The following is a 25910-nucleotide window of genomic DNA, read 5'->3' as shown; positions in this document are numbered from 1 at the left end:
CTTAGTAGAGTCAGAGAGTAGGATCAGTAGCGTTCATAGGCATTCAGAGGGCACAGCTATTCTGATTTGATGTTTTGGGATAATTCTGATGGACTTTGTCCTGGAAACAGAAAACTTCTCTAGAAGATTTGTTTTTACCCTCAAGGTAATTTGGTGTTTCGTAATTTAAAATTAATTATATGACTGACATGTTTTGAACAGATGCTACCTATATTTGCACAATTGCCGTCTACGTGTGCACCAAAAATTGCCATGAAACATTCTCCCATATCGCTTTACATCCACTATAACTGTGTGCGTGTTACTTACCAGCAAATGGATACTTGTTTCTGTAACTTCGTGGGTGTGCAAAAACTATTTCCAGCTTGGGCACTGAGATCTCAGACTCCACATGAATAGACACGTATATGTAATATGTCTGTACAATTTGGGTTTAATATTGCTGATCGGTGTTTCTTGAATTGGATAGCTATACATTAAAAAAACCTTAAAATCAGTGAAGGGACACACCTGGGCTTCAGTGCTGGTTCATGAATGTTGGAGAAATGTCCAAAAGTTTACTATGTGTGGGTGCGTCTTGTACTCAGTAAACACATATTAATTTCCCAGCCCCCTTCCAGGTATTTGAATGTGCATTATAGAATAGTAGTAACAGTTTCCAGACAGTGAATGTCATAGAATTCTGAGTGAGAGATCCCTTTCTCATACCTGGGTGATGCAAAATTAATTGGTAATGTGGCTATAATTTAGAAGATGGTCTAAATATATGATTTGTTTTTTTAGTGCATTGGTCATGTTTCAGGGAACCTGCCATGAACATATGAGCAAAATTCATGATTTAGGCACAATATCATGACTTGGGGCTCAGGTGTTGTTGCTTCTATTTTTTTAGTGTATAGTTAACATTAGCAGTCACCCTTATAATGATATGACATGTACTGCCTCCAAGTATGGTGCCTGCCTACTCCTGCCATTAAGGCGGGTTGATTTAATCAGTAACGTGGTCTAGCTTCTGTGACATCCTGTGGACAGAAGAAGGAAGTCAAACACAGGCCTTTTTTCCTATTTTAGCAAGAACTATTTTAGAAATATTTGAGAGAACTTCTTTGTTATTATCACACCTGAATTTGGGTCAAGTTTCTAAGTTACTTTATTTAGAGAATGAATATTTTAAAGCTATTAAGGGAATACTTTCGGTGTGTAGTTATAGTACTGTCAACAAAAGATGTGATTAAATAAATTGAATGTTGACGACTTTCGGCTTACGGTTAACACCAGGTAATTAAAAGTAAGCGCTGCTGTGGGAGTGCATTATATATCAGCTGTACTCTTTACCTCATTAGCTGGGTTTTTGCATGTTTATGGAGCTAACTTGCAATTAAAAATGCCTTTAACGTATGCTTAACAAGGCCTTTTAGGTATTTGGAATAAAGTACTACAATTTAATTGAAAATGGTATAGCATAAATAGATGTCTTCATAACATGTGAGATAAATCTCCATGCCTGACTCATCACTTTGCATCTTTTCCTCTTGTGTAGTCTTTAATGCTGACTACAAGGGCTGACATATACCTTGAATAAAAGATGGAGATTCTCTCTTCAACTCCAAAGACTGTTTTGATTTGTTATATAAATAAAACTTGATTGACAAGATATATTTAATTTCATGCCTTAGCTGTAATTTTAAGACATGTGAATGTTTGGTTTTGCACACAGATACATGTTAGGATGGTTTTAGCTATAGTATATCTTTCTTCAATTAGTCTTCTATTCTGTATTAGAATACCAGAAGTAGTATACTATCAAGGGAGCCTTCAGTGTTGATAATTTATCTTAATGTTTTCATTTTGAATACTGTAATATCTTTGTAAATAGTTGCCTGAAGTTTAAAACCAAATCTTAGGGAAACTAAGGTGAAAAGTAAAACCTACTTGCAGGTCACTTATCCTGTTGATCTTCGGGGAATCTTCCTGTTGATCTGCGGGGAATGATGAGGGGTTGAACAAGAGGAGCCAGCAGATAAACGACTGGCTTCGAGCCTGGTGCCGCCGACAGGACTTCGGGTTCTTTGACCATGGCCCGATTTACAAAGTGCCAGGCCTGCTGGCAACAGGCGGACATACCTTGCCCCGCAGGGGGAAAAGGGATCTAGGGCAAGCGTTATCAGGGCTCATTAATAGGTCTTTAAACTAGATTTGAAGGGGGTGGGGATGGTACTGGGCTAGCTGGTGAGGTGCCAGGGCTTAGTAGCTCGGCGCTTGTGGCAAAGTCTGCCAGTACTCCTGAGAGCCAGAAGGCCCACCACATCTCAAGGGTCCAAACCACACACACGAGCTAGCAGAGGTCATTGCTGGGCCACTATCCACCATCTTTGAAAGGTCCTGGAGAACAGGCGAGGTGCCTGAGGACTGGAGAAAAGCCAATGTCACTCCGGTCTTCAAAAAGGGCAAGAAGGAGGACCTGGGGAACTACAGGCCGGTCAGCCTCACCTCCATCCCTGGAAAGATGATGGAACAGCTTGTCCTGGGCGTCATCTCAAGGCACATGGAGGAAGAGAAGGCTATCAGAAGTACTCAGCATGGATTCACCAAGGGGAAATCATGCCTGACTAATCTGATAGCCTTCTGTGATGGTGTGACTGGATGGATAGATGAGGGAAGAGCGGTAGATGTGGTCTACCTTGACTTCAGCAAGGCATTCGACACAGTCTCCCACAGCATCCTCATAGGGAAGCTTAGGAAGAGTGGGTTAGATGGACAGTAAGGTGGATAGAAAACTGGTTGCAAGACAGAGCTCAGAGGGTTGTGATTAGGGGCGCAGAGTCTAGTTGGAGGTCAGTGACGAGTGGTGTTCCCCAGGGGTCAGTACTGGGTCCAGTCCTGTTCAATATATTCATCAACGACTTGGATGAGGGGATAGAGTGCACCCTCAGCAAGTTTGCTGATGATACAAAGCTGGGAGGGGTGGCTGACACACCAGAAGGCTGTGCCGCCATACAGAGAGACCTGGACAGGCTGGAGAGTGGGGCAGAGAGGAATCTTATGAAATTCAATAAGGGCAAGTGTAGGGTGCTGCACCTGGGGAGGAATAACCCCATGCAGCAGTACAGGCTGGGGGCTGACCTCCTGGAGAGCAGCTCTGTAGAAAAAGACCTGGGAGTCCTGGTGGACAACAGGATGACCATGAGCCAGCAATGTGCCCTTGTGGCCAAGAAGGCCAATGGCATCCTGGGGTGCATCAAGAAGAGTGTGGCCAGCAGGTCAAGGGAGGTCATCCTCCCCCTCTACTCTGCCTTGGTGAGGCCGCACCTGAAGTGCTGTGTCCAGTTCTGGGCTCCCCAGCTCAAGCGGGACAAGGAACTGCTGGAGAGGGTGCAGCGTAGGGCTACCAAGATGATAAGGGGACTGGAACACCTCTCTTATGAAGAAAGACTGAGGGAATTGGGTCTTTTTAGTCTGGAAAAAAGACGGTTGAGGGGGGACCTGATCCATGCTTATAAATACTTAAAGGGTGGGTGCCAGGAGGATGGGGCCAGGCTCTTTTCGGTGGTGCCCAGTGACAGGACAAGAGGTAACGGGCACAAACTTGAGTATAGGAAGTTCCACCTAAACTTCTTTACCTTGAGGGTGGTAGAGCACTGGAACAGGCTGCCCAGGGAGGTGGTGGAGTCTCCATCTCTGGAGACATTCAAAACCCGCCTGGACGCGTTCCTGTGTAACCTGCTCTAAGGTGTCCCTGCTCTGGCAGGGGGGTTGGACTAGATGATCTCCAAAGGTCCCTTCCAACCCTATGATTCTATGATTCTAACTGTGTACTTGTTTGGCAGGGATTTTGAGGAACTGGATGAGATTTAAAGTGTACCATAAAAACTAAACAAGGCTGAAGTGTTCTTTAGGTTAAGGTAGATTGCTAAAGATGATGGAAAAAGAAACCAGGGAAGGAATAACGTTTTGCAGGACATAGAAGTGAATGTCCTAGATGTGTAATAGTGGATCACGATGTGTGAACCTTCATACAGTATTATTTACTAACTTTTTGTCTTCACCTAGGAGTGTTGTTGTACCACCGAAGAAATCAACCATTTCCTCTTCTACGGCTGCTATGGGTATTCCTCCAAATGCTGTCAGTGTGGTTTCTTCTTTAGATTCAGCCCAAGCCCTGGATTTGTCAGGAGAATCTCCTGGTGAGTAAGGGTAAATTAAACTACTAAATACCAACCCTTCCTCTCTTGCATCTCCCTCCCTCACCAGTCACTTATTTTTCAGTTTGTTATGTGATTTTTGTTAGGTGTTATGTGTAGTTGAGATATTTTTTTTTTTTTTTAATAGTCATCCATATCTCAAAACACTGTAGACGAGAACAGTTGTTTTTCAGACATTGTCATTAGTTGCCTTCTGTTATAATACTAATTACTCTGTATGTATATATAATCTGTCTATATATGAGAACACCATTTCTTATTGCTGGTTGTATTTTTTAGGGGAAAATGAGCCAATAATCTGGGAAGATGGTATTTTACACTTTTTTTAACTACTGGAGTATATTTGGTATAATGTTTCAAGACAGCCAAAAGGACCTTTGAGACCTTTGTATCCTGGATACTACTTTATCTATATTTGTGTCATATGCCCTCATGTAGAAGCTTGCAGACCTGCATTTGGGATCTGTGCCTCTAACAAAGACCAGTATCAGATCCTGGAAAACAGATGTTACTATAGGTTAAACTGGACCAATTGCCAATGACGTTATATGGGTTCATGAATGTAAGAATTCATCCTTTTTGATATAAACTCTGAGAGTTTATCCCCCAGATCATTTTATTATTCCTATTTTTGATGCTGTAGCAACACGAACATAAAACCTGTTCATAGTAAAAAAACCCAACAACCACAAAAGTAATGTTGTATTAAAAAAGAAGAGCTTTGCTAAACTTTCTGGGAGTTCTCCTTTTGCCTTCATCTAGCAGAACAAATGCAAATGTCTGAGCAATATTTGTCATAATTTCAAGATGTCTCACAGTTTTTGTAAAGCAGGCATACTATATTACCTTGTATTTAGTATAAATATGGTATATTCTAAAGACTATTTTTTGTTACAGATTTTTTGTTATATAAAATATAAGCTACTTTATAAATTATAGGGTATTTGTCCAAGGATATATGTGTTAGTGCTAAGTAGGACTGAAAATTATATACAAGTGTTTCCAATAGCTTCAGCCTGAGGTCAAATTCAGTGTTGATGCTGAACTAATTACTTTGGACAGTTTTTGCAGTGGGGACAAAATTGAGTAGGTTGTTTATAAGCAAGTGGTCCTTTGAACCCTTAGTCTCTTTGGTCGTTCTGGATGAGATAAATGATGTTTAACCTTATATGCTGTGTCAAAGGCATGCTTTTCTACTTAGCTATGTTTAAGTCACAAGACTGTGTAGGATCTCGTAATTGGTTGTGCTCATAAAGTTTAACATCAAGACTTAGAACTGATTTGCATCTTAATCAAGGAAATCTCAGTCTATGCCTGATTATTGGTGTTTCTTTTCAGTGTTTGAGTTTCTTGCTTCCTGTTTTTATGAACTTACATCCAAATTGCAAAAACGAAGGAAAAAAGTGTAATCCCTTGTCATGTCCTCTAGTACTTCTGTGTCTGGAAGATATTTGTTGCCATCTTCAACTGCCTGTTGCTTTTCTTGGGAAAATCCAAAAGGTTTTGTTTCAGCCATGATAAAGGAAAAGCAAAGCTGTTGAAATCTAGTGTGCTCTTACTGTTTGCAAAAGGAAGAATCCCTTTGATCACTAAAATTCCAGGAGGTAGCACTATACTAGTCTAGGAGTAATCCTTGGACTAGGAAAATAAGCTGTCTTAAAATGTCACAGTTCTTTGGGGAAGATTGGCTCTGAATAGCTAATCTGTTTTGAAAATAATAAAACCTTACCTACATTGAAATAATGTAAAATAATTGCTAACCTGTTAACTTCTTACTGGTTTACCCAGCTTAGATGTGGGCTTAATTATTACAATTTCTAGAGTTGGTATTCACTTGCTTTTAATAGAAACAAAACAGATGAAAATTGATTTTCAGATTTAGTCAGTCTGTTAAGAATGTATAGAAGAAAAAATAAGTGCTCCTGTGCCTGTATAATGTATAAGAAATCCAGACAATAAACAATACTTGATGTAGTTTGTAACTGTATGACTTCCAGCATGTCTGGGAGTTTTGGCAAAAATTGGACATGTAATCTGAACTGATATGCATAAAAAGAAACTAATCAGGATTAAAAATAGTAGACATGTTTAGACTGGCAATCTAATTAATTAAAAGAAAAAGTAAAGGGATAAATGAAATCATGCCTTAAACAGATTAAAACCTGAGACTGTTTCTGTTTTCCCTAGTAATATAATGGCAGGGAAACAAAAATTTTGCAGAATTGGAGTGGTTTGCACTTACGTTGCTCATGTAAATTGCACACATTTAAGTTTGAAATACAGTTCTATATAAGGCCTTTAACTTTTTTTATTTGAGGATACAAGTAGAAATAAGCAAACTTCCTATAAAAACAAAATATAGTTTATATAATTTTCCCCTGAGTTCAAATCACATGTTCTTTCACTAATTTTTGTTTTCATGCAGCAGAGAATCAATACATTGTTCTTTTTCTTTCCGCTAACTTTCATTGTAAGTCTGTTTTACTTTTGTAATTCAGGAAAAAAAAAGAATTAAATTATTTTTAAAAAAGTGCTGAGACTAGGGGTTTATGTAGTGAATATAAATTTGGGGCTTTTTCACATTTTATATGAGGGCCATTTATTAAACATTACACTACGTTTAAGAATACATTTCAGCTGTTTTTGCTAAAGTTAAAGAATTTTTTAAAGTGAGTTTTGTATGCATTTCTTTATGTTTTAAAAACTGATTAAGTGAACTGAACCTTAATATAATTACGTATAATGGTTTACTGTGGAGACTTGAGTTGGTTTACTCCAAAACAGAGATGAAAGGGAGGTACAAATATTGAAGAGGGACTAAACAGCAAGTGGTAGTGTTTTAGTTGTAATGTGTACATAAGCATAATTTGGGAATAAGTTATATATAATAGCAAGCATCCTCAACCTGTAGATGCGATGTCAAGATTACTTGGTCAAGGCAGGTTTTGTCTTGAAATACTAGTCAGTCTATGTGGTTCCAGATGGCTCCATTGCCATTTGCACGTTCTTAGAATTCATTGGCCTCCTTCCTAATACTTTTTCCTCAAGTTTGCATCTTGCCTGTAGCTCAAGGTCTGTGGGTATCTCAGATATTTGACCCTTAAGATTGTCCTAAGCTCATATCAAGTGGATGTGACGTGTCCTGGCCTACCAAATACAAAGTGTTGACAAGTTGGAAAGATAACCATCTAAGCTCACTCTGTTCCTCTGATACTTTGCAAGAGGGTAAAAACATGTTTTGGCCTCAGACAGCCTGGCCTTTTTGCAGGAGAAGTTTCTTCACCTTTAGCCATTAGAGCCGTGGCGTATTTCACAGCACAAAAAGCCTTTCCTGAATGCGAATGGGCTCCTTGTGGTCTAAACTTGCCCTCAGTATGTTGCTGATGGCTCATGTTTGGGTGGTTGGTCTGCTGAAATTGTGACTCCAATTGTTGAAAGGTCTTGGAAATTAATGGAGAAAATAAAGCCCCTTCTCAGGTTGAGGCAGTCGTGAGTCTCTTATGGAGGGTGGTATTGAGCAAAAGAGCATATTTACTGATAATAATCTAAGGAGGAGGAATTTACTTGAGTTGTTTTTTCCTTGGATTGGCTCATAGGCTGAATGTGAGATTTGATGCAGAGATTTTAGACATGCTGTGTCCAAGAAGGGCCATTGGAAAGGCAGGACTAATGTTTGGATAGGCTGGATTTGGCTGAGTTGTCTGAGCTATTGCGAATGTGCTGGTGGGACGCTTGTAGTTTTGTTTGTCGCTTAGTTTTCCTTTTAAAAGTTTCAATTGCAGTTGTAATGTTCTGAAGTGGTGTGAACTTTTTTTGAACTGTTTTGCAGTTTGCACTCCCACTGTTTTCTCTGATGCTCTGAGTTTCTCTGTTTATGTGCTTGAAGGATTTCACATGTGTTTTATTAATGCTTCACTCTAAAGAATGCAATTTTGAGGTTTTCACTATTCGCTTTGCAAATGGTTGTTCAAATATAACTTTTTATAAAGAAGGAGTATGAAAAGTCTGTATGAAGCAGGAGTGAATTGTCCTTACTGACATTCTGAGAGTAGAAAAACACTTGAGAAGTTCCACGTGATTTCTGTTGCCTACTTCTTGCCCCTCTTACTTGGAGTTCTTTGAGTTTCACTTGTTTTGTCTCTGAGCCACACAGAGTTGCCAGCAGGATTTCTGCTTCTCCTGAGCAGAGACGTGGGCTGTTCTCCAAAGTGTGAAGTCATAAACAAAGCCATGTCAAAGGCTGAGGTGAAAAAGGAGGTGGATGCTTGGAAGAAACCTGGGAATAAGCAGTAACAGGAGATAAAAAAGGAGTTGTGACTCCTGAATTCTAGTTCTAAATAGAGGAAAATGTAAATTTTCTCCCACGGGTGGCTTGTTTTGCAAAGAATGGTATTCATTGATTTTTATACAGAGGTGAAAATAACCTTCAAGTCTTGCAATAAAATAAGTTAGTGGGAGACAAGCTAAAGTAAGAAAAATGAATGTGAAGTGAGTTACCATCAGTGCAGAGGTAGTTCAAGAATTTCACTGGATTATAGTAACTATTTCAAAAAGAATTCCAGCTTTACAGTGACGGTAGTTGAAGGCTAGTTACTAAAGCAGAATGACACTTTTAAAAAGCTCAAATCCTAATGATATGCAATAGAAATGGTTTAATACTGTTTCAGTATAAAACCTGTGTTAAAGTGACTTCTGTTCAGAGAGTGCACCATTGTTTTGTGCAATCTGTTTTGGTTTAACCTACAGATGTGTTTATGTAACAGATCCTTTATATTAGCTTGTAAAATCTTTCATTGTAGTCTTCCATTGTACACTTCCAGCCCCGGAATTGTATGTTTGCGTGAGCTCATTATTTTACTAGATAGTCCTTTCATAAAGGGCATCGACGTATTTATGTATGGTAGGTCTGTTGTACAAAATTAGGAGGTATGGTTCTTTAATTCAACTCCCCGTTTGTTTTTTTTTTTACCTCATCGCCATCCTCCCAGGGTAAAGTATATCATGCACTGCTTGTGTATTGCCAAGTGTAAGTTGTAAGCTTGTATGCAAAACCATAAGGAACTTGCACACGGAGTTTCTTTAACAATATTTTATTGCTAGAGGCATTATTTGTTTAGACCCTTAGGGACCTTGAATAAACAATAAGATTTCACTGTAAGGGTGCTAGACAGATGATCTATTTGCATTTTCTTTTATGTTCTTGCAAATGTCTGTAAAACTGTCAGTTTGAAGGAGCCAGTTTATCAGTGAAAGGATAAGGAAGAGATAAGTCAGTTTAGTTCCACATGTTTGAAGTAGCTACTGCACTTACCCACATGTGCGTTGTGGATGAAAATATGCTACTGAAGTATTTTCGGTTTCTTTACTGAAGGCAGAAAAAATAGTAGAATAAAAAGCCACTTCTGAGTTAAAAGTCAAAAAAGTACTTCCACATTACAAAACTTGGATGCAAAAATCACTATGCCTGATCCTATCTAAAAAAACTCTGAAATTCTTAGCTGTGATAAATCTGAGATTCACTGCTTTTAGTGAAATATATCTGAGTTTGGAATGTGGATTTAGGTGATGATAAGCATGAAGAAATTCAGGCCATAAATATCCTTACATAATCTTCAAAAAGAAGATCAGTTTATGTAGGTGCCTGCCTTACGCTGTTGTCAAATTCAAATTATCAGTGCTTTTTCTGTTATGTCTATATTTAAAAGCTGATTTTAACTTAAAAATTCATAGTTTTACATCTTTACCTAATCAATTTTCTTTGATTTTGAGGAAAAAAAGTTTTTATGTTGTCAGTGATTTCCTTTACTTTCCACTCTAACCATTTTTACCAGTGCCATTGTGTGTAGAAACAGAAAACCAAACAATAAAACCAACCCATCCCACAAAATAACAACAAAACCCCCAAGTTAAGCCCAGATTGAGTGTATGTCTCTCTATTAGCCTTGTGATGGCTATTATGCTCTTTCATTGTCTTTGTAGATACTTACCTTGCATTTTTTCTGATTCTTCCTGCAGTTATTTTGCTTGTGGCCTAAATATTGCACTGAATTCATTTAATTGTAAAACTCATGCTACTATGCTACACTGCTGAAGTCTTATATTTTTACTGATAAAGTAATTCTTGATTTTGCTATGCATTTAATACGGTGGGATTTTAGTTTTATATACATTTGACTTTCTAACATACCCAGTAATTAGTACATTACTAGTCACAGATTTAATATGTAATAAAAAGCATTCAAGCATTTATATAACAAGGCTTTCTGTGTGTGAAATTTGCATGTTGAGAGGACTTTCTTTTTTGAAGGCTTTGTGTTCTGTTGAGCTACCCAGATAGCTGTGCTGATTTCCCCTTATGGGCAGTGTATGGGCTTATGTCCACTACTGGGCATGTGGACTTCAGAATATTTTCAAGTTAGAGGGACTTGTTTAATGAGAATAGGGATGTTGGGCTTTAGTGAGAAAGGTGGGAATTATAGTGAAATTATTTAAATATAAAGGTTATTGTGACAATGAGATAATTGCTTTAAAGTCTTAATCCAACAGGCAGTGTATTGTGTATACTTAAGTATGAATGTGGGTGTGTAAAAAACCAAACCAAACAAAAAACACCAAAAAACCCCAACCCCCACCCCAAAAACCCCAACCCCTAAAATAAGAATGATTGTAGCTATTAAGTACCCTACAAACAACTGGAGTCTTTGGAACTGCCGAATCATGTGGCTTGTTGCCTTTTGTGAGCTTCATTTTGCTTTTCTGTGCAGGAGGCTCCATTCTAATTTTCAGCACAATATTTGACTGCTTTTCCTTTGGGAATACTCAAAATACTTTTTCGTGGTTTGACTATGTAAAACTAAAACTTAAAGAAATGGAATTATATCCATGAAAATATTTGCAGAATCTAGCCACCACCGTTGAAATTTTCAGAAATATATCTTTGATTTGCCTTTATTAGAGAAATTATTTAGGAAACAATGCCCCGAAGATTCGGATTCCACCTTGATTTCAGCTAACGCTTTTCCCCCACTTTCTTGTCCTTCATTTTGTATGGCCCACTCAAAATTTCTTTCTGACTCTGTCATCCCATACAAAAGTCAAAATAAGAGCTTCATGTTGAGTTTATGAAAAGCGTAAGCGAATCACTTTCACAGAGGTACTCCTACCTATGAAGAAAGAAAAAGAAATAAGTGCAAAACCTTTCACCATTTTGATGCAATAGTTTAAATTATTAGTTTCTGTGCTGCCTTTAAAGCAAGATTAGAGAAAAACATCTTTCCCAGATAAGAAAAAACAAAAAAACCCTAAAAAACCACAACAAACCAATCAAACCACAAACCCCAGCATTTCGGGGGGGAAGGTCTGTGTGCCAGTGTTTTGGAGCAGAAGTTTGAAATTTGACAGGAGAAATAAACTTAGTATCTCAGGGATCTATCTTTGCCATCTTTTTACAAATCTATTCCACTTCGGTCAAGTAGAAAGACTTTGAAAAGTTGCGGTTGACGCGTTTTGGTAGACACTTTCAAGATCTTAGCAGCTTGTTTCCAGACAAGTTGCATTTAACTGAGCTCACTCCAGTGTAGGTGGGAAGATCAGGAATTTTTCTATAGTTACAGTTCTGAGAAGGGTCATATCTTTGCTAAGGTAGATGTGAGAACTGAAATGATTAAACTCTTTTATTTCATGCTTTTTTCTTTTTCTCTTTTTTTTTTTCTTTCCCCCTTTCCAGCAGCATAAGAATCTGAAACTGGCGAGGTGAGAGGAAAGAGAATAGGACAGGGTCTAAGGTTGGAAAGAGATAGGATTGCAGATGGACTAGAAGCAGTCATGCTCTTGGGAAATGCACAGAAATCTGTCTGCTAAGATTCATTCCTCCCTATAGTTTGGAATGCAATGCAAGATTTGTGAGTCACCATTCCTATCCTGGCAGCAAATATCTGTGAAATCTCTGGCTGTCTTGCTTACCCCCTCTTCATCATTGCTAATACCAATCCATACTGCAGTATGGAGGTTGTATTTCTCTTTATATACTGAACAGCAGAATTTAGTATTTACAGATTCCTACTCTGCTGATGAGAGCCATGTAGTGTCAATTTGACATAACACAATTGCGCTTTTTTTTTTTTTTAAGCGTAGGATACATAAATGACCCAGTCTTCCCTATCAACCTTTGAATAATTGATGTGGCAAAGTTAATAACTCATAAATGAGGTTATACTGCTGCCATCATGCTAATGATGCTGGCAGTGCAATGGAGAATTTTATCATAGCTGTCTTTGTCAGCGTCTCAGTGTTGCAAAAATTTAAGCCAGGCTGTTGAAAATACCCACTCATTTTGTATTCTGCTTCATCTTGACACAAATATGTTTTAATTTAGGACAAAAAATTAAGGGGTTTCTGTGAAAGTTACTTGAAGCTGGGTGAACACTTCCAGTAACCAAGAGATGCTTTAAGATGTTATCATTTGGCTATATATTAGTGTTAGTGTGTATTAGCACAGTACAGGAGTATTAAGGGTGTAAGACATTACTTGTATTCACTGCTGAAGTTTGAAAGTGTTCTTAAATTCGGTCAGAGAGAATCATGGATGATAAGGCCAGAAGGGATCACTGCAGTCTGGTCTGACTTCCTTCACCAAGCAAACCACGAGGTTTCCTTGAATTACTTTCTAATTCAAAAAGCAAAATTCAAAAAGCTTGCCTTGGCATACCTGTAAATATGAATGTAAGTAAACAGGACTCTTATGGCAAGAAAAGTTTGAGGTACGAGGAGGTGAAAGGGTTTACCTAGTCCTTACACACACTTGAAAACCATGGTTTCTCAGAGGTTGAGCTCGAGGCTTTAGTTTCTGGTCCGCTTGTCTAACCTCTGGCATGTTTTCGTATATAATTCGTTTATTTATTACTTTCTCTTGTAGGAAGGGGATCATCTAATTCAAAATTGCCATCTGTCCCTACAGTTTCTTCAGTGCCTGAGGGTTCTGCTTCAAATATGAGGTAACTTCTTCAATTGAACATCTGAACAGCTGTGCTGTGGCTCACGCTTTTGATATTACAGTTGATATTCTGATTCCACGTCACTTAAGAATATTGTTTTGCTGATGTTCAATACCTAATGAAGGTTTGGGAAAATATGAGAATTGGATTATTGATTCCTCCTTATATGAGTACATCACTTAAACGTTGCCAAAAACTATATTCTACAGAATTTCAGCAACTTCCTTCTTTTGTTGTTAATCACATGTATCTCTCTACTAGTATTACAGACAGGCTTGAACATGCTTTGGAAAAAGCTGCCCCACTTCTGAGAGAGATTTTTGTGGATTTTGCTCCCTTTCTTTCTCGGACTCTTTTGGGCAGCCATGGGCAGGAGTTGCTGATCGAAGGTACAAGTAAGTTTCCGTGCTTTGTTTTACCTTGGAGACTTAAAATGACTTTATTTTTTTTTTTCTGCTGGCTCTGCCTTAGAAGCTTTCTTCCTGCCTTCCCACACCGTGCTGTCCACTGGATTTTGTTGTCCCCTTTGGTCTTCAGTCTTTTGAGGTCATTGTCATTGCCTCGTCTTTGCCATCTCTGCTACCTCTTTGCCTCCATCTCATCTCGTAGTTTCCTGTATCTCATTATGTGGGACCAATTGCTGCTGCCTCTTCCTTAGTTCTCCAACACTTCCAGGGAGTTGTCTCATAGAAGCTGGTGTATGAAATGTGTTTTGTGAACCTTAAAAAGAAAGTGGTGGTGTCAGGGTCAAGACTGCGATACAAAGTAAAGTATAGAGTATAGTGTAGAAAGTTAGGTACAGCCGCCTTGCATTTGTACTGTGATACTGTAACAGAAGGCTTCTGGGGAACTGCGTCAGCAGAGAATGTTATGGTGTATCTCCTGCAAGTGAATCTGCTTCTGCCTTTTTGGTTTCTAGTTTGAAGGCAGTCATACAGGTAAGAGGAGTACGCTGACAGTACTGAGAAGAATTCTCTGGTACTTTTGAGAAGATGAAGATTCAGGTGCACAGCAATGATCATGGCTTTTCCTGGTACTGGCTTAAAATGACTGAGTTTGAGTTTTCTTTCTATTGGTGGGTTTCTGTCCAGTTAAAAATGAGGCTCAGTTCTGCAATACAGACATTAACGCCCTCAATTTAAAAAATCATGTTTGTCAGAACGCTGTGATTTTAGTGGTAAACACCAGTTTTTCAATTTTCTCATAATTATGTTATACATTGCTCTGTCCACTGATTTTTAGAGTGAAAATTGAAGTTTTTGTCCAGTTAAAGCAGTGAATTGAATTAGGGCCTGAGCTTGTTGCAGCTTCCAGTAATGAAGCATTCCCATGGTAGAAGCTCATGATTGCTTAACTTGAGCTGATTGTTTGCACGTGAGCTGTACTTACACTAGTAGATCTACTTGCTTCCTGGGGAATTAAAATTCTTTTTTAAAACCATTTTTGAAACTCCTTGTTTCGTGGATGAGGACAGGCATATCCTCTATGTAGTGCTGAGTATGGTTAGCGTTGTCAGAAACACAATTAGAGTATCAAACAGTGATACGTGTTTTACTGAAGACTGCTGATATCAAACTTAAGACTTCATTAAACTTCACTGAAATTAAAGTTATTTAGTTTAGGAATTTAGCGTGCCTACCTTTGGGGGCAGGAAAAAGTGGCAGGAAGAAGCGTACGAATTGTGTTCTATAAGACTGAAGAAGATAGGACTCTACTTTTGATTATACGTGTGGGAATCACTTTAACTGAGAAACATTTTAATGGAAGCTGCCTTTTGAACAAATTTATTTCCTTCAATTAATAAAAATAACAGGAAAGAGATTTTTCTCAAAGCTTTATTTGCCAGGGAAGTAATATCCTATTTAGTTACACTTTTTCTTGTCTGGAGATAAAGAAAAGATAATCTGGTTTCACAGTATTTTGACTGTGGTATAGATTATATACACGGAGAGGTGAGTGTTTCATAGATTGGATGACCAAAAAAAAAAGCAGGGAAATTATTGGGAGTGTATGAACTGTCTAGACAAAAACAAACACAGGAAACCAATTTTTGGGCCTAAAAACATTTGTAGACAAACCCAACCCAAAATGCGAATACAAATAAAAATAATAGTCAAATTAGTTTATAAACAACTGAGAATATATAATAGGTTATTGCTTGCACTTCTGCTAAGGTTTAGTGTGGGGTTAAGGGTCAAAGTACTAATAAGAGTGTTTGGGATGTCTGCTGCCATGAAACAAAATGGAAACTTGATTGATAGCTGGGGGCTGAAAGGAGAACGTGCAATAGAGAAAGCAAAGGTCATAAAGCCATTTCCCTTCTCTGCATATATAATGACCCAATCCTTCAAGAAATAGCAAAATGTAGATACAGTGGATTAATATAACATATGTTAACCACACTTCTGATCATTTTGACATACAAACATTTATGAAACTGTGAATAATGGAGGTAATGTATTCCTATTAGCTGCATCTTTAGATGTGAGGCATGGAATCGATGATCTCCCTCTCACATACGTACTTTTATTTTGTGCTGATAAAGTACAAAATTGAACTGGAAGTGGTATGTGAATTTCAGCTTTCTTTTGTCAAAATGCTTCCAATCTATTGCACTTAAATATTTTGTGTTAACAGCTGGTGCCATGTAAGGATGTGTTTATGTATACCGTCTTTTCCTTTTCTAGGTCTTGTGTGCATGAAATCTAGCAGTTCAGTTGTGGAGCTGGTGATGCTTCTTTGCTCTCAGGTGAGGTTTAAGTAACAATGCTGTCTGAAATTGCTGTCTTTGAGCACGACAGAAATTACAGTTAAAATTTTACTTTAAATTTAATGTTATGTGTAATAGGTAAAAAGATTATGTGCAAGGCCTTTTGAGTTAAAAAAAGAATTCACAGTAATTGTCTATTCAGTTGGAGAGAGAAGATACTAAGGGTTTTATGTTACCTTACTGCTGAGCATTTACATAACCTTGATGGTGGTGTGCCTAAGTAATTCTGTGCTGTCATTTTTGTAAGATAAAATAGGATCAATAAAATATTAAGGTTATAGAAACAGATTGATTTCTGCATCTTGGCATGCTGAATCCTCTGGGATGAACAGAATTTTTCCTTTTGTGTAGAGGTTATGAAATGAGTGATAAATACTTTTGAAACCCTGTCATTCTTAATTGATTTGACACGTACGAAGAATTTGAGAAAAATTTAAGAAAGCAACCCTAGTTGTCAGCGGTTTGGGGCATTCTACATTCCTAAAAGCAAAGTGATTTTTAATGTGTAAGAACTTGAGAATTGCCTGTTCCTGTGGTTAGAAAAGAGCCAGAGCTTAAGGATCTTTCTTAAAATTGTATATTCTATATTAATTAGATTTTCTTTTGGGGTTTCTTGCTCTCCTTTTTGTAATTAAATGGAAGACTGTTTTTATTGAGCTTTTCTTTTGGTGCCTTAAAAATGATACCTTTCTGGTAGTAAATTCCCCTACTTAAAACTTTAAAATAGCCTTTTTTAATGGGAATGGTATTGGTCTAGAGGTCAAGGGTTCTGACCCATTTCAAAACCTTTGACCTTCATTTACAACCCTTATGGTTTGCTTGCCTGACGAATAAGGATAATGCAAAATTAATGTTTCTCCACATCGATTTATTCGTTTTAGTGCCTATATTGCCAAATTTATTTAGAGTGTGCTGATAGACATTTCATGAATACAAATGAAAGAATCATAGAAGGTGTGAAAAATCAATAGTCTGCATTGTCAATAAAACGCAATAAGAACAATTACTTCTGGAGATTACACCTAATAGATTTTACAATGAACTAGTGAAGAGTAGTTATGTTTTCTAGTGACCTTATTATTAATGAACATATCTAGAACTTTGCTCATCTAGTTTTCCATCTTCCTCAGGAAATAGAATATATTTTTACTCTGAAAGGAATTTAATAGTCCTTATGGAACTTTAGGAATTTAGAGATGGTTATTTTACATGTGGCAATACTGGAAGCGGACATTGTTCACGACTTCTAGAATATGAATTTGCTGCTGATTTAAATTAGAAAAGAATCCTTGCTACCAAAAAATCCATATACAAGTTTTACTGTTCATTCATTAATGTGTTAGAGTAAAAGTAATCTGAGTATTAAATATGTGCCTGACAGCTTGGTATTACGATTTAAAAAATTAGGTTTTGGTATCCATGATGCCTGTATCAATAATTAGTGGTTGACCTTTCCTTCTTTTTTGGTAGGGTAATCTAATCTTTTTTAAAATCATGTTGTACTCTGTACTGTACGTCACTTGTTTTGGTTTTGGGAAGTGGAAGGGATAAGGAATAAATGACGTGCTCTAATGCATCTATTTGTCATGTGTGTCACAATGCCACTTAATGCTAATCTAATCAAATTGAGGATATCGTGATTGCTTAGCAGTGCTAGTTGCAGAGACTGAGGTTGTTCTTTGTGAAATAGTAGAAATAAACCAATAAAGTCACAAAGTCTTTTTAAAGTTACATAGCAGCTGTAATTTTTGGCAGAATATGAAAAATGATGTGAGAAATGAATCTAAAATTAGCTCCAGATGTATACAGATTGTTCTGGGGTGATAATTACATTTTTCACTTTGAATTTTCCTAATTCAAAGAGGTCAGCATGGCAATCACAGAAGTGATTTATTTTGTTAAGAAGTGAACTGTCTTTTGCTACATGAAAGCTTGAGAGATATGAAATTGAATTTCAAGCCGACATTTTACAGATACTGGGAGGAGATGGGGTTGAGCTTGATTGATTTTTTTTTTTTTTTTTCTTTTTTCTTTTTTTTTTCGGCCCAAGATAGGGTGGGAAGAGAAGTGCTAGGCTTTTGCTAAAATTTTAATTAATTTTTAAGAGGAGATGGAGAGGATGAAGTGCCAAAGATCAAAAGATCAGGTCAAAAACTAGTTTTTAATCACATAAATAACGTGGCATAGTTACAAAGTAAGTATCTGCAAATTTGATTTAAAACTTCACAAATTTGTCAGCCATCATTTTATGAAATTGAAAGATTACTCTGATTAATATCTTTGGTGTTTTTTATGCTAACCTCTCTCTGAAAATGTGTTTGAAACATTGTGTATGTAATGTAAGCACTTGGATTGTTTTTCTGAAACATTGAAATTTTTCTGATGTTTATTTAGATTTGTGGCTGGAATGTGTTTTTTCTTTCTCAGAAGTGCAAAATGGAATAATAGTATCTCACAAGTAATTTTTCCATAAAATTGTGAAAATAAAGCTCTTTCCAAGGCAAAGCGATGTAAAAAAAAATTCAGGAGATACTATTCTGTGATACTATTTGTGACACCTTGTTAATTTCTTCTCTTGTTTAAAGTTCATATATTTAGCCATATGGAGAAAGACCATTGCTTTTGTGTTTAAGTTTTGTGTTTATATGTTGATGGATTGTTTTATGTTTAACACAAGGTAAAAAGAGAAACAGGTGGTTTGAGATACAAACAAAAGGCTTTTTCTAAGACAGAAAGAATTGTGTTTTTTGATAGACATGCTACATTTTGAGACGTGTCTCTGTGTGTATACTTACATTTATATAAATCTATCAAAACATAAAGAAATCCTTCATTTAATATTACTGCAAAGTGTTTCTGCTTATTTGACATTAATATCATTTTTGAAAGAATCGACGTTGCATTCAAGGCCGCTTTATAAAAGCGTTGTGTTGCTCATCCTAATTCAGTCTGACACACATTCCAATAACACTACCTCCCTTCCAGGGTTTAAAACTAAATTTATGGCTGAGCATTGTGAAGTGCATCATTTAAAAATGGTTTCAACCCAAAACATCTAATAAATAAATAATGTGTATGGCTACTCAGTAGCAGACTTTCCAGACTAGAAATCATTCCATTGGATACTCAACAGTCCACTATCGGAGAGGGCTGTCAGATAAATCTTATAGTAGCTGCATTCATGTCCTGTAAATCACATGTTATTGTCTGAGCCTTCTGCCAGGTCATCTATTCTTTTCCCATTTATCAGAAATGCATACAGTACAGTGAACCTAGAAGCACCATCTAGTCTGGCCTGGCATCCTGTCGGGGTAATTAAACCAGCCAAAAGAGAGAAGTCCTGTGTCTATTATCCCTTTTAAACGAGTGACGTCAGAATGTTAAGGGCCCTTGTATGCTATTGTGAGACAAGGCTTCTGCGTGGAGAAACAGTGATATCACCCCTGAATAAAGCATTTTCATCATTTTTATTTCATCATTTTTATTCATTTTCAAGGACTCTCGCTCTGTGCCTAAAACGCAAAGGGGCGTGTGTGAACTGAGTATATGTTTATCCATAAAGCAAATATGCTACTGTGCTTCCTTTCATTTGTCAGATGTTTTCTTGAAATCCACAACTAAGTAAGTAAAACTGTGATCTTCCCTACTCTCTCGTGAAGGTATTAAAAACATTTATCCGTTGCTCACATACCTGAAGCATTTGTCCTATTATTGTAATTCCAAGGTGAAAAGGTATAAAAATAGGTGGAATAGGTTCTATAGTTTTCCTTCATGCCTTTGAATTTACAGAATTTGCAGCACTTGAAAAATGCTTCTTTCAGTAGTAAATAAACTGAATTGTCAGTGGAATATGTGTAAGAGAACTAATTAGGTGATTCTTGTCAGATCCATCTTTGACTTAAGAGCTTTTCTCCACTGAATCTAAATTTTCTAGACCATAAAATAAACTTATACTAACTGACTCAAATATTGTTCAGCTCTAGTATAATTTTAGAAAATTGGTGGAGTGCCACCCAACCTTTTTAAAAGTTTGCAACTAAAAATTAATGAATACTGCAGCAACTTTTATGGCCCCCTCTACCACCACTACCCGTACATACACCCTGCTTGCTGATTCAAGGTATAAAAGCTTCTGGGTTCCTCCTTCCTCTGCCCCCTGTTGTTTCAAGGGATTAAGGGCACATTCTTGATAGCTGATGGCATATATAAAACCGAGACTAATGTTTTAATACATTTAATCTCTAGGTATTTTATCTTCTAGAAATATTAATATGATATATTGCAATATAACTACATAGCTGTAGCTATTAGATTTATATTGGACCTTGATAAAGTATATCTTTCGTGGGGAGATGGAAGAGAAAAGCATAAACTCTGATACTCCAGATTGTTTCTGTGTGTCTTGATAGCATCCGCTCATATGGCCCAATGAAATATGATTATGGTTGAATATGTCATGCTCCATGCTGATAGTTTTTGGAGTTCTTTCTTGGAGAGAAAAGCATGATCCACGTGCATGTGCATGTTAAAAATACAGCAGAGGCTGATTAGTACTATTAAAGCAGAAAATATTACACTGTGAAAGTTGGTCTTGCTGTCTGTGTCGACAAACTTAGAGGTCTTCAGCTCTCTTTTTTCTTGTGTAACTCAACTGACAGAACCAATTATCAGTAGTTAAATGGTGAAATGTTTGCAAAAGGTTTTTCTTTAGTGTTATCATTCTTTAGTGTGATCATTCTTTAGCGTGGTCTTTCTTTCATATGCTACTAAATCACTTTGCTAGCGGATTCTGTTGCTCATAAAGAAGTCAATATTCATCTTTTGCATGGGCAGTATCTTAGTTGCATCGTATCTTTTACTCTGATAAGGAATTTAATTATTTAAACAATATCAACATGTGCCATGCAGCTATGCACCTGTACAAACAATATGATAGCATATTTCCCCTAAGGAATAGCAATAGGATGGTAGTTAAGATTTTGCACACATGCACCCCTCTTCCACCCTAGTACTTAAATGTTTGTAAACTGCAATAGGATCTTCAGGCTTTTCTGGGTATCCTCTGCTCAGAAAAAAGCTTTGTATCAGTGATCCAAATTAATTACCTCAGGAATAGATTTCTGCAGCGTGTTCTGAAATATGGTAAGCCCTTGAATTACTTGGAGATTTTAGTTGTTGTAGAAGATGGCTGGTTTTCAGTGTTTGTTACTTGCTGAGAGAACACATTATACTGATGCTCTGTGATTTCCACTGGTTCCTAATTTACTTTTAAGTGCAATTTGATGTGATGGATAACTATGGTGATCACTATGAAGTTTTAATTGAATCAGGTATCGGTTATCTAAAGAGCTGTGTCACTATCACACCATGGCAGCTGAACTCAACAGAAGCACCAAAACTCTTAACAATATCCTGGTTTAAATATGAAGAGACTAAATGCTGTTTGAATACTTTTTATGTGCCCCAAGTTTTAGATTATTACATTTTAATCAAGATAATATTTTTCCATCTAATCCCTTTGTGTTCTAACAACTGAAAACAAATTTTAAACAATCTAATAATCCTTTAGATCCATGATATAAGAATGTATATGTTTCAGTACAGAAGGTAGATTTTGTAGGGATTTTGTAAGCTGCCAAATTACTTTCTATCAATTTTAATGCATGTTCTAATTTCCTTTTAAAAACCATTTAGAAGATATCAGGAGTTGGAAGGTTTTCTTTTCATACAGTGTCAACTTCTGCCAATAGGGTCTTTGCTTTTACCAAAGATAAATGTAGCTGTATTTGAGTGAAAAAAAAACCGCAAACCCAAAGACATCAGTAGTAGACTGCTTTTGTCATAAAATGGTTAGAAACATAACTGTTAGGCAAACGAGAATTATTTAGATCTTAATAAATAAAAATAGAAAAAAGGGCTTTGCAAAGTCTAAATTGTTAAATTCAGGGGAAGACATTGCATGAATCATGCCCATAGGCGTTTGCCTTGTGTTGGTAACTTTCTTTGCAATGTTATGAAGTATTTAGTGTTTCTAGTTTATTGAGATGCACAGAAAAATATTTTACCTGCGGGCGTGCCAGAGACTTCATAGGATACCTTTTTTTTTTTTTTTTTAATTTTTTTTTTTGCTTGTGCTCTTTTGAAGAATTTGAAGATTGGAAAAATATCTGCCAGCCTAGGTTTTTGTAGAGTTGGGGTGGCTGTGGAAGGAACTGAAAGTATTCAGGATCATCTTAACTCTGCTACGGATTATTTGGATTCTGAAGCTACCTCAGGTCTGCTTAATGCCAAGTGGAGCTAGGCATGTTAGTAAAACTGTGTAAATCTTAAAAATTGAAAACATGGGATTGCCAATCATGTTGTTAATTGTTGTGCAGGCAGTAGTAGGAACATTCCTAGTGTAATTTTGTAACAAATATCACACAGTCCTTGTAGCTGGTATGCAAAATGGAAGATTTTTATCCTATTCTTTAAGATGCTGTTAGATGGAAAGTAGTTGGGAAATGTCTGAGCCTTACGTACAGTGCTACTTAAGGATATTTTCAGTGAAGCAATTTTACATTATAAATGATTTCCTTTTCAAAAACTCTTGTTATTCTTTTCCTTCTGCAATGTATATTTTCATTTACAATGACTTAGTTTTGCAGGATAGAGACTGGTCAAAGCCAGAGAGGGGGGAGGGGTAGTTCCCACAGTAGCTGGGGCCATGTTATCAAAGTGCTTTCTTGGGATAGAAGAGACTTAAGTTTCAAGTAATGTTTCAGGTAATAGATGTTATTGTCACTAAGTAGAATAATCTGTCAGAGGAAAAATTTCAACATATCCTTCCAAAGTAGCTAGTAGTCCAGAAGCTTAAGGGCATTTACCAGGCATGTGGAAGAGTCCAGTTTTGAAAGAAATTGAGCGCTCTCAATCTGTAAAAGCACCATTGTGATTCATCTGTGTTGTCCTCAGTTGCAGTTTCTTCTGTTGGTTGTGATATACGAAGACATCAGTTCTTTTCTGTAAGGTCTTGGGGATAAAGTTCAGGGCTTCTGCTTTCTCCTGCATTGCAACGCACTTGATACCAACACAGTGAGCTGTTTGGCTAGTGGTCAGTAGGATTAACTCTGGAGAAATTGAGTGAAAAGCCTGGAAGATGTGGGAGGGCACTGTGTGGAACCTGGACTTCTTAAATGCAGTCCTTTGGTGCCTGGATTTTTGGCTACTGTCTTGTCAGTAAGTTTCTTTCTAACAAAACAGAAGGTTAAATTATCTAATCTGTTGTCTAGATCACTTAGATTCTCTGTTACACTTCATATATCTGGGGTTTTTTATGCATAGTGTAGCTTCTTTCCTTCCCAAGTGGGAGTTTTCCTCCATCTCTGAGGATCTCACTTTGGGTGCTGAAAATGTATATTGACAACTTGCATGCTTGGTCTATGTCACTGAGCAGAGTACTTGGAATAATTACAAATGGATTACTTGTGCTATGGATATTTTGCTGCTTGCTTCATTGAACTATGTTATACATTCTAAGTGTTTGAAACCAGAGATCGGTTTGGTAGATAACTGAAGTGCAATTCTGATAAGATTGAAATAAATGGAAACAGCTGGGAAAACCTTTCCTTTGAACTGGAGTATGTTGAAATTACATTTTAAATAAGCTGCCTATATTTTTTTTCCTTTGACTTAAGCAGAACTAGATTATTGTAATGCAGTCAGTGTGAAACTCCAGGATAATGTAAAATTTGCCTGTTGGAACTTCGCTCCTACTTTGATTTCCTGTTGCATTCTAAATTGTTTGAAAGTTTAATTCTCTATAATTGCTTGCAATATTTAGGCTGTTGAATTCCGTGGAATTGCTTGGAGAGCCCTCCAACATCTTTAAATAGGAGTTTCTTTCAAACTCGTATTATTCTTCATAATAATCACTAATGTTCACTCTTCTCAGATCCCGCTTTAGTTTGCTACGCTTAAGATAATGTCTGAACTCTGTGTTCTCTTAGGTGTAGTTGTTGGCTTCAGGAATAATGTGCGTTGTTTACTATTAGTATGGCCTACAGATAGGGAGTTTAAAACAACTGTGTCCATCACTGCCTAAATTAAAAAATAAATATCTGGTAGAATATTGTTTTTTGGATGCATCTGTGAAGTGGATGTGTATTGACAGTTGGCTTAGTAGTAGAAATCAAAGAAGTTTATAACTTTGCCTTAAGTGTGGAAATAGGTTGGAATGTATTGGGAATGATTTGCCAATACTGCATGAATAATAAGTGACCTTTTCTTGACATAATGATGTAATAAGCACTTTATAGTTATATCCTGACAGGTAGTGGTCACAGTAGTTAAAATGCGTGAGCTAGTACATAGGCTTCATCTCCTTATGTCTTTCCATAATTTCTAGTCTAGGAGGGTATTTTAAAGGTTTGCTCGCTCCCCAGTTTGGAGATGAAATGCATGATGTGGAATTTTAAGATAAGCAAAAACTATGATGTTCTACGTTTTAGTATGAGAAAAACAGAAGAATATCTGATATGTTATACTTTTATTAAATGGGATTGATGTTTCTGCCTATTAGATATAAATAATCATCAAAGTGATAGAAATGGCTTCCTAACTAAAACTTGTTTTATCTAGGCCTTCGTTTGGCCGACTGGAAAATGCCCTCTCCAGTTTGCAGCCGCAGTATTTTTGAAGCGTTCAAGAAAAGCAAGCTATATTAGCTGCAGCTGCAAACTGAGAAAAAGTGGTGTGAAAGAACCAGTGTTTTTTGGTTTATACTACACAGCTGTTTTCTGGACAGTGATTGTGAGCTTTGTGGTTTTGAACAAAAAATACATTTCTATGTAAAGAAATTGGGGTGGGTGCTATATATTAGCCTAAGAAGGTGTGGAGAGAGGTACAAGTGGATAGGTGTAGTAAAGCCATGATATTTTGGTGTGGACTGATGTAAAGCATTGTTTCTTAGAGAAGTCAATGTGACTTGCAGACTTTGGATAGAGGAATGGAGAAAAGATAGGGTTAAAAAACATGGGACTGTTCTTAGAAATAGTTTTCCGCAGTGGAGTGGAGAGAGATGAACTTTCCTAAGGTCATCTTACTAAAACATAATTGTTGACCACAGTAAATTTCTGGAGGGAAAATGAGATTTTTATTTATTTATTTTTTTATTTTATTTTTTTCTTTACAATCTGTAGTGGTTGTTCTGTAGGCTTTTCAGGTATTATAGGCTCTTACTCAGAAAAATTCTCTTATGAAAATTACTTGAATTTGGTCAGGAGTCCAGAACATGAGGTTGGTGTGAGTTTAATGGAAAACATGTCCCCTACAGCTAAAAATATTAGCCTTTAAAACTATGTTGCTGAGAATTTGTATGATTAATATATATTTTTTTATGTTTAGGGAGGAGAGTGGATTGTCTAATGTAAATGTGAATCTTGGGGGTGTGGTAGGTGAACAGGACAGCTTAATTTCCATGAATGTACACTGCTGCAGATGTTCAAAACTAAGGGAACATAATTTAGCTACAGAAGCAAGACTTTTCTGAAGAAAAAAGGCATCCTGTTGCTTCACCAGCACACTAGGACTTAAAAAAACATCACCATTTAAGGTGAGTTTTGTGCAGTGAGAGCACACCCTGTGGCTTGGCAGTCTAGTCAGAAGGATGATACCATGCTGACTTTATAACTAGATCTTTGAACAATATTCTCATGGGTGGTAAATGCAAAACAAAGTAATATCAACTGGCACTTAATTCTGTGAGCTCCCTGCTGATGGGGCTCTGCACTGAAATGGAACTCTTCCTGACAGGAAGTCAGCCGCGAAGTGTGGAGACCTCTGAAAATAAAGTGTGCTTTAATTTGACACCCCGCTGTTTTACAGCTAGTCTGTTTAATTTGAGACTATGGAAGGAGGTTTAGTGGAGGGGAGGGGTATGAGATTATGGAAAGTTCAGTGAGCGGC

At 37.0% G+C, this 25910-nt stretch overlaps 1 protein-coding gene across 3 annotated transcripts in view; it reads left to right on the top strand.

Annotated features, from left to right (window-relative positions):
- LRBA (LPS responsive beige-like anchor protein) overlaps positions 1-25910 on the top strand; it is a gene marked incomplete at its 5' end in the record, with an annotated part of 425426 nt that overhangs the window by 107320 nt on the left and 292196 nt on the right. For all 3 annotated transcript variants that reach the window (XM_082482677.1, XM_082482676.1, XM_082482675.1), the window contains 4 exons: positions 4051-4184; positions 13117-13195; positions 13457-13590; positions 15883-15944. In XM_082482677.1, coding sequence (XP_082338803.1) covers positions 4051-4184; positions 13117-13195; positions 13457-13590; positions 15883-15944 — 409 coding nt within the window. The remainder of the gene's footprint in view (positions 1-4050; positions 4185-13116; positions 13196-13456; positions 13591-15882; positions 15945-25910) is intronic.

Source organism: Vanellus vanellus, assembly GCF_965231255.1.
Source record: "Vanellus vanellus genome assembly, chromosome: 4".
NCBI classification, from domain to species: domain Eukaryota; kingdom Metazoa; phylum Chordata; class Aves; order Charadriiformes; family Charadriidae; genus Vanellus; species Vanellus vanellus.
This window is presented reverse-complemented; position numbering and strand designations above follow the sequence as displayed.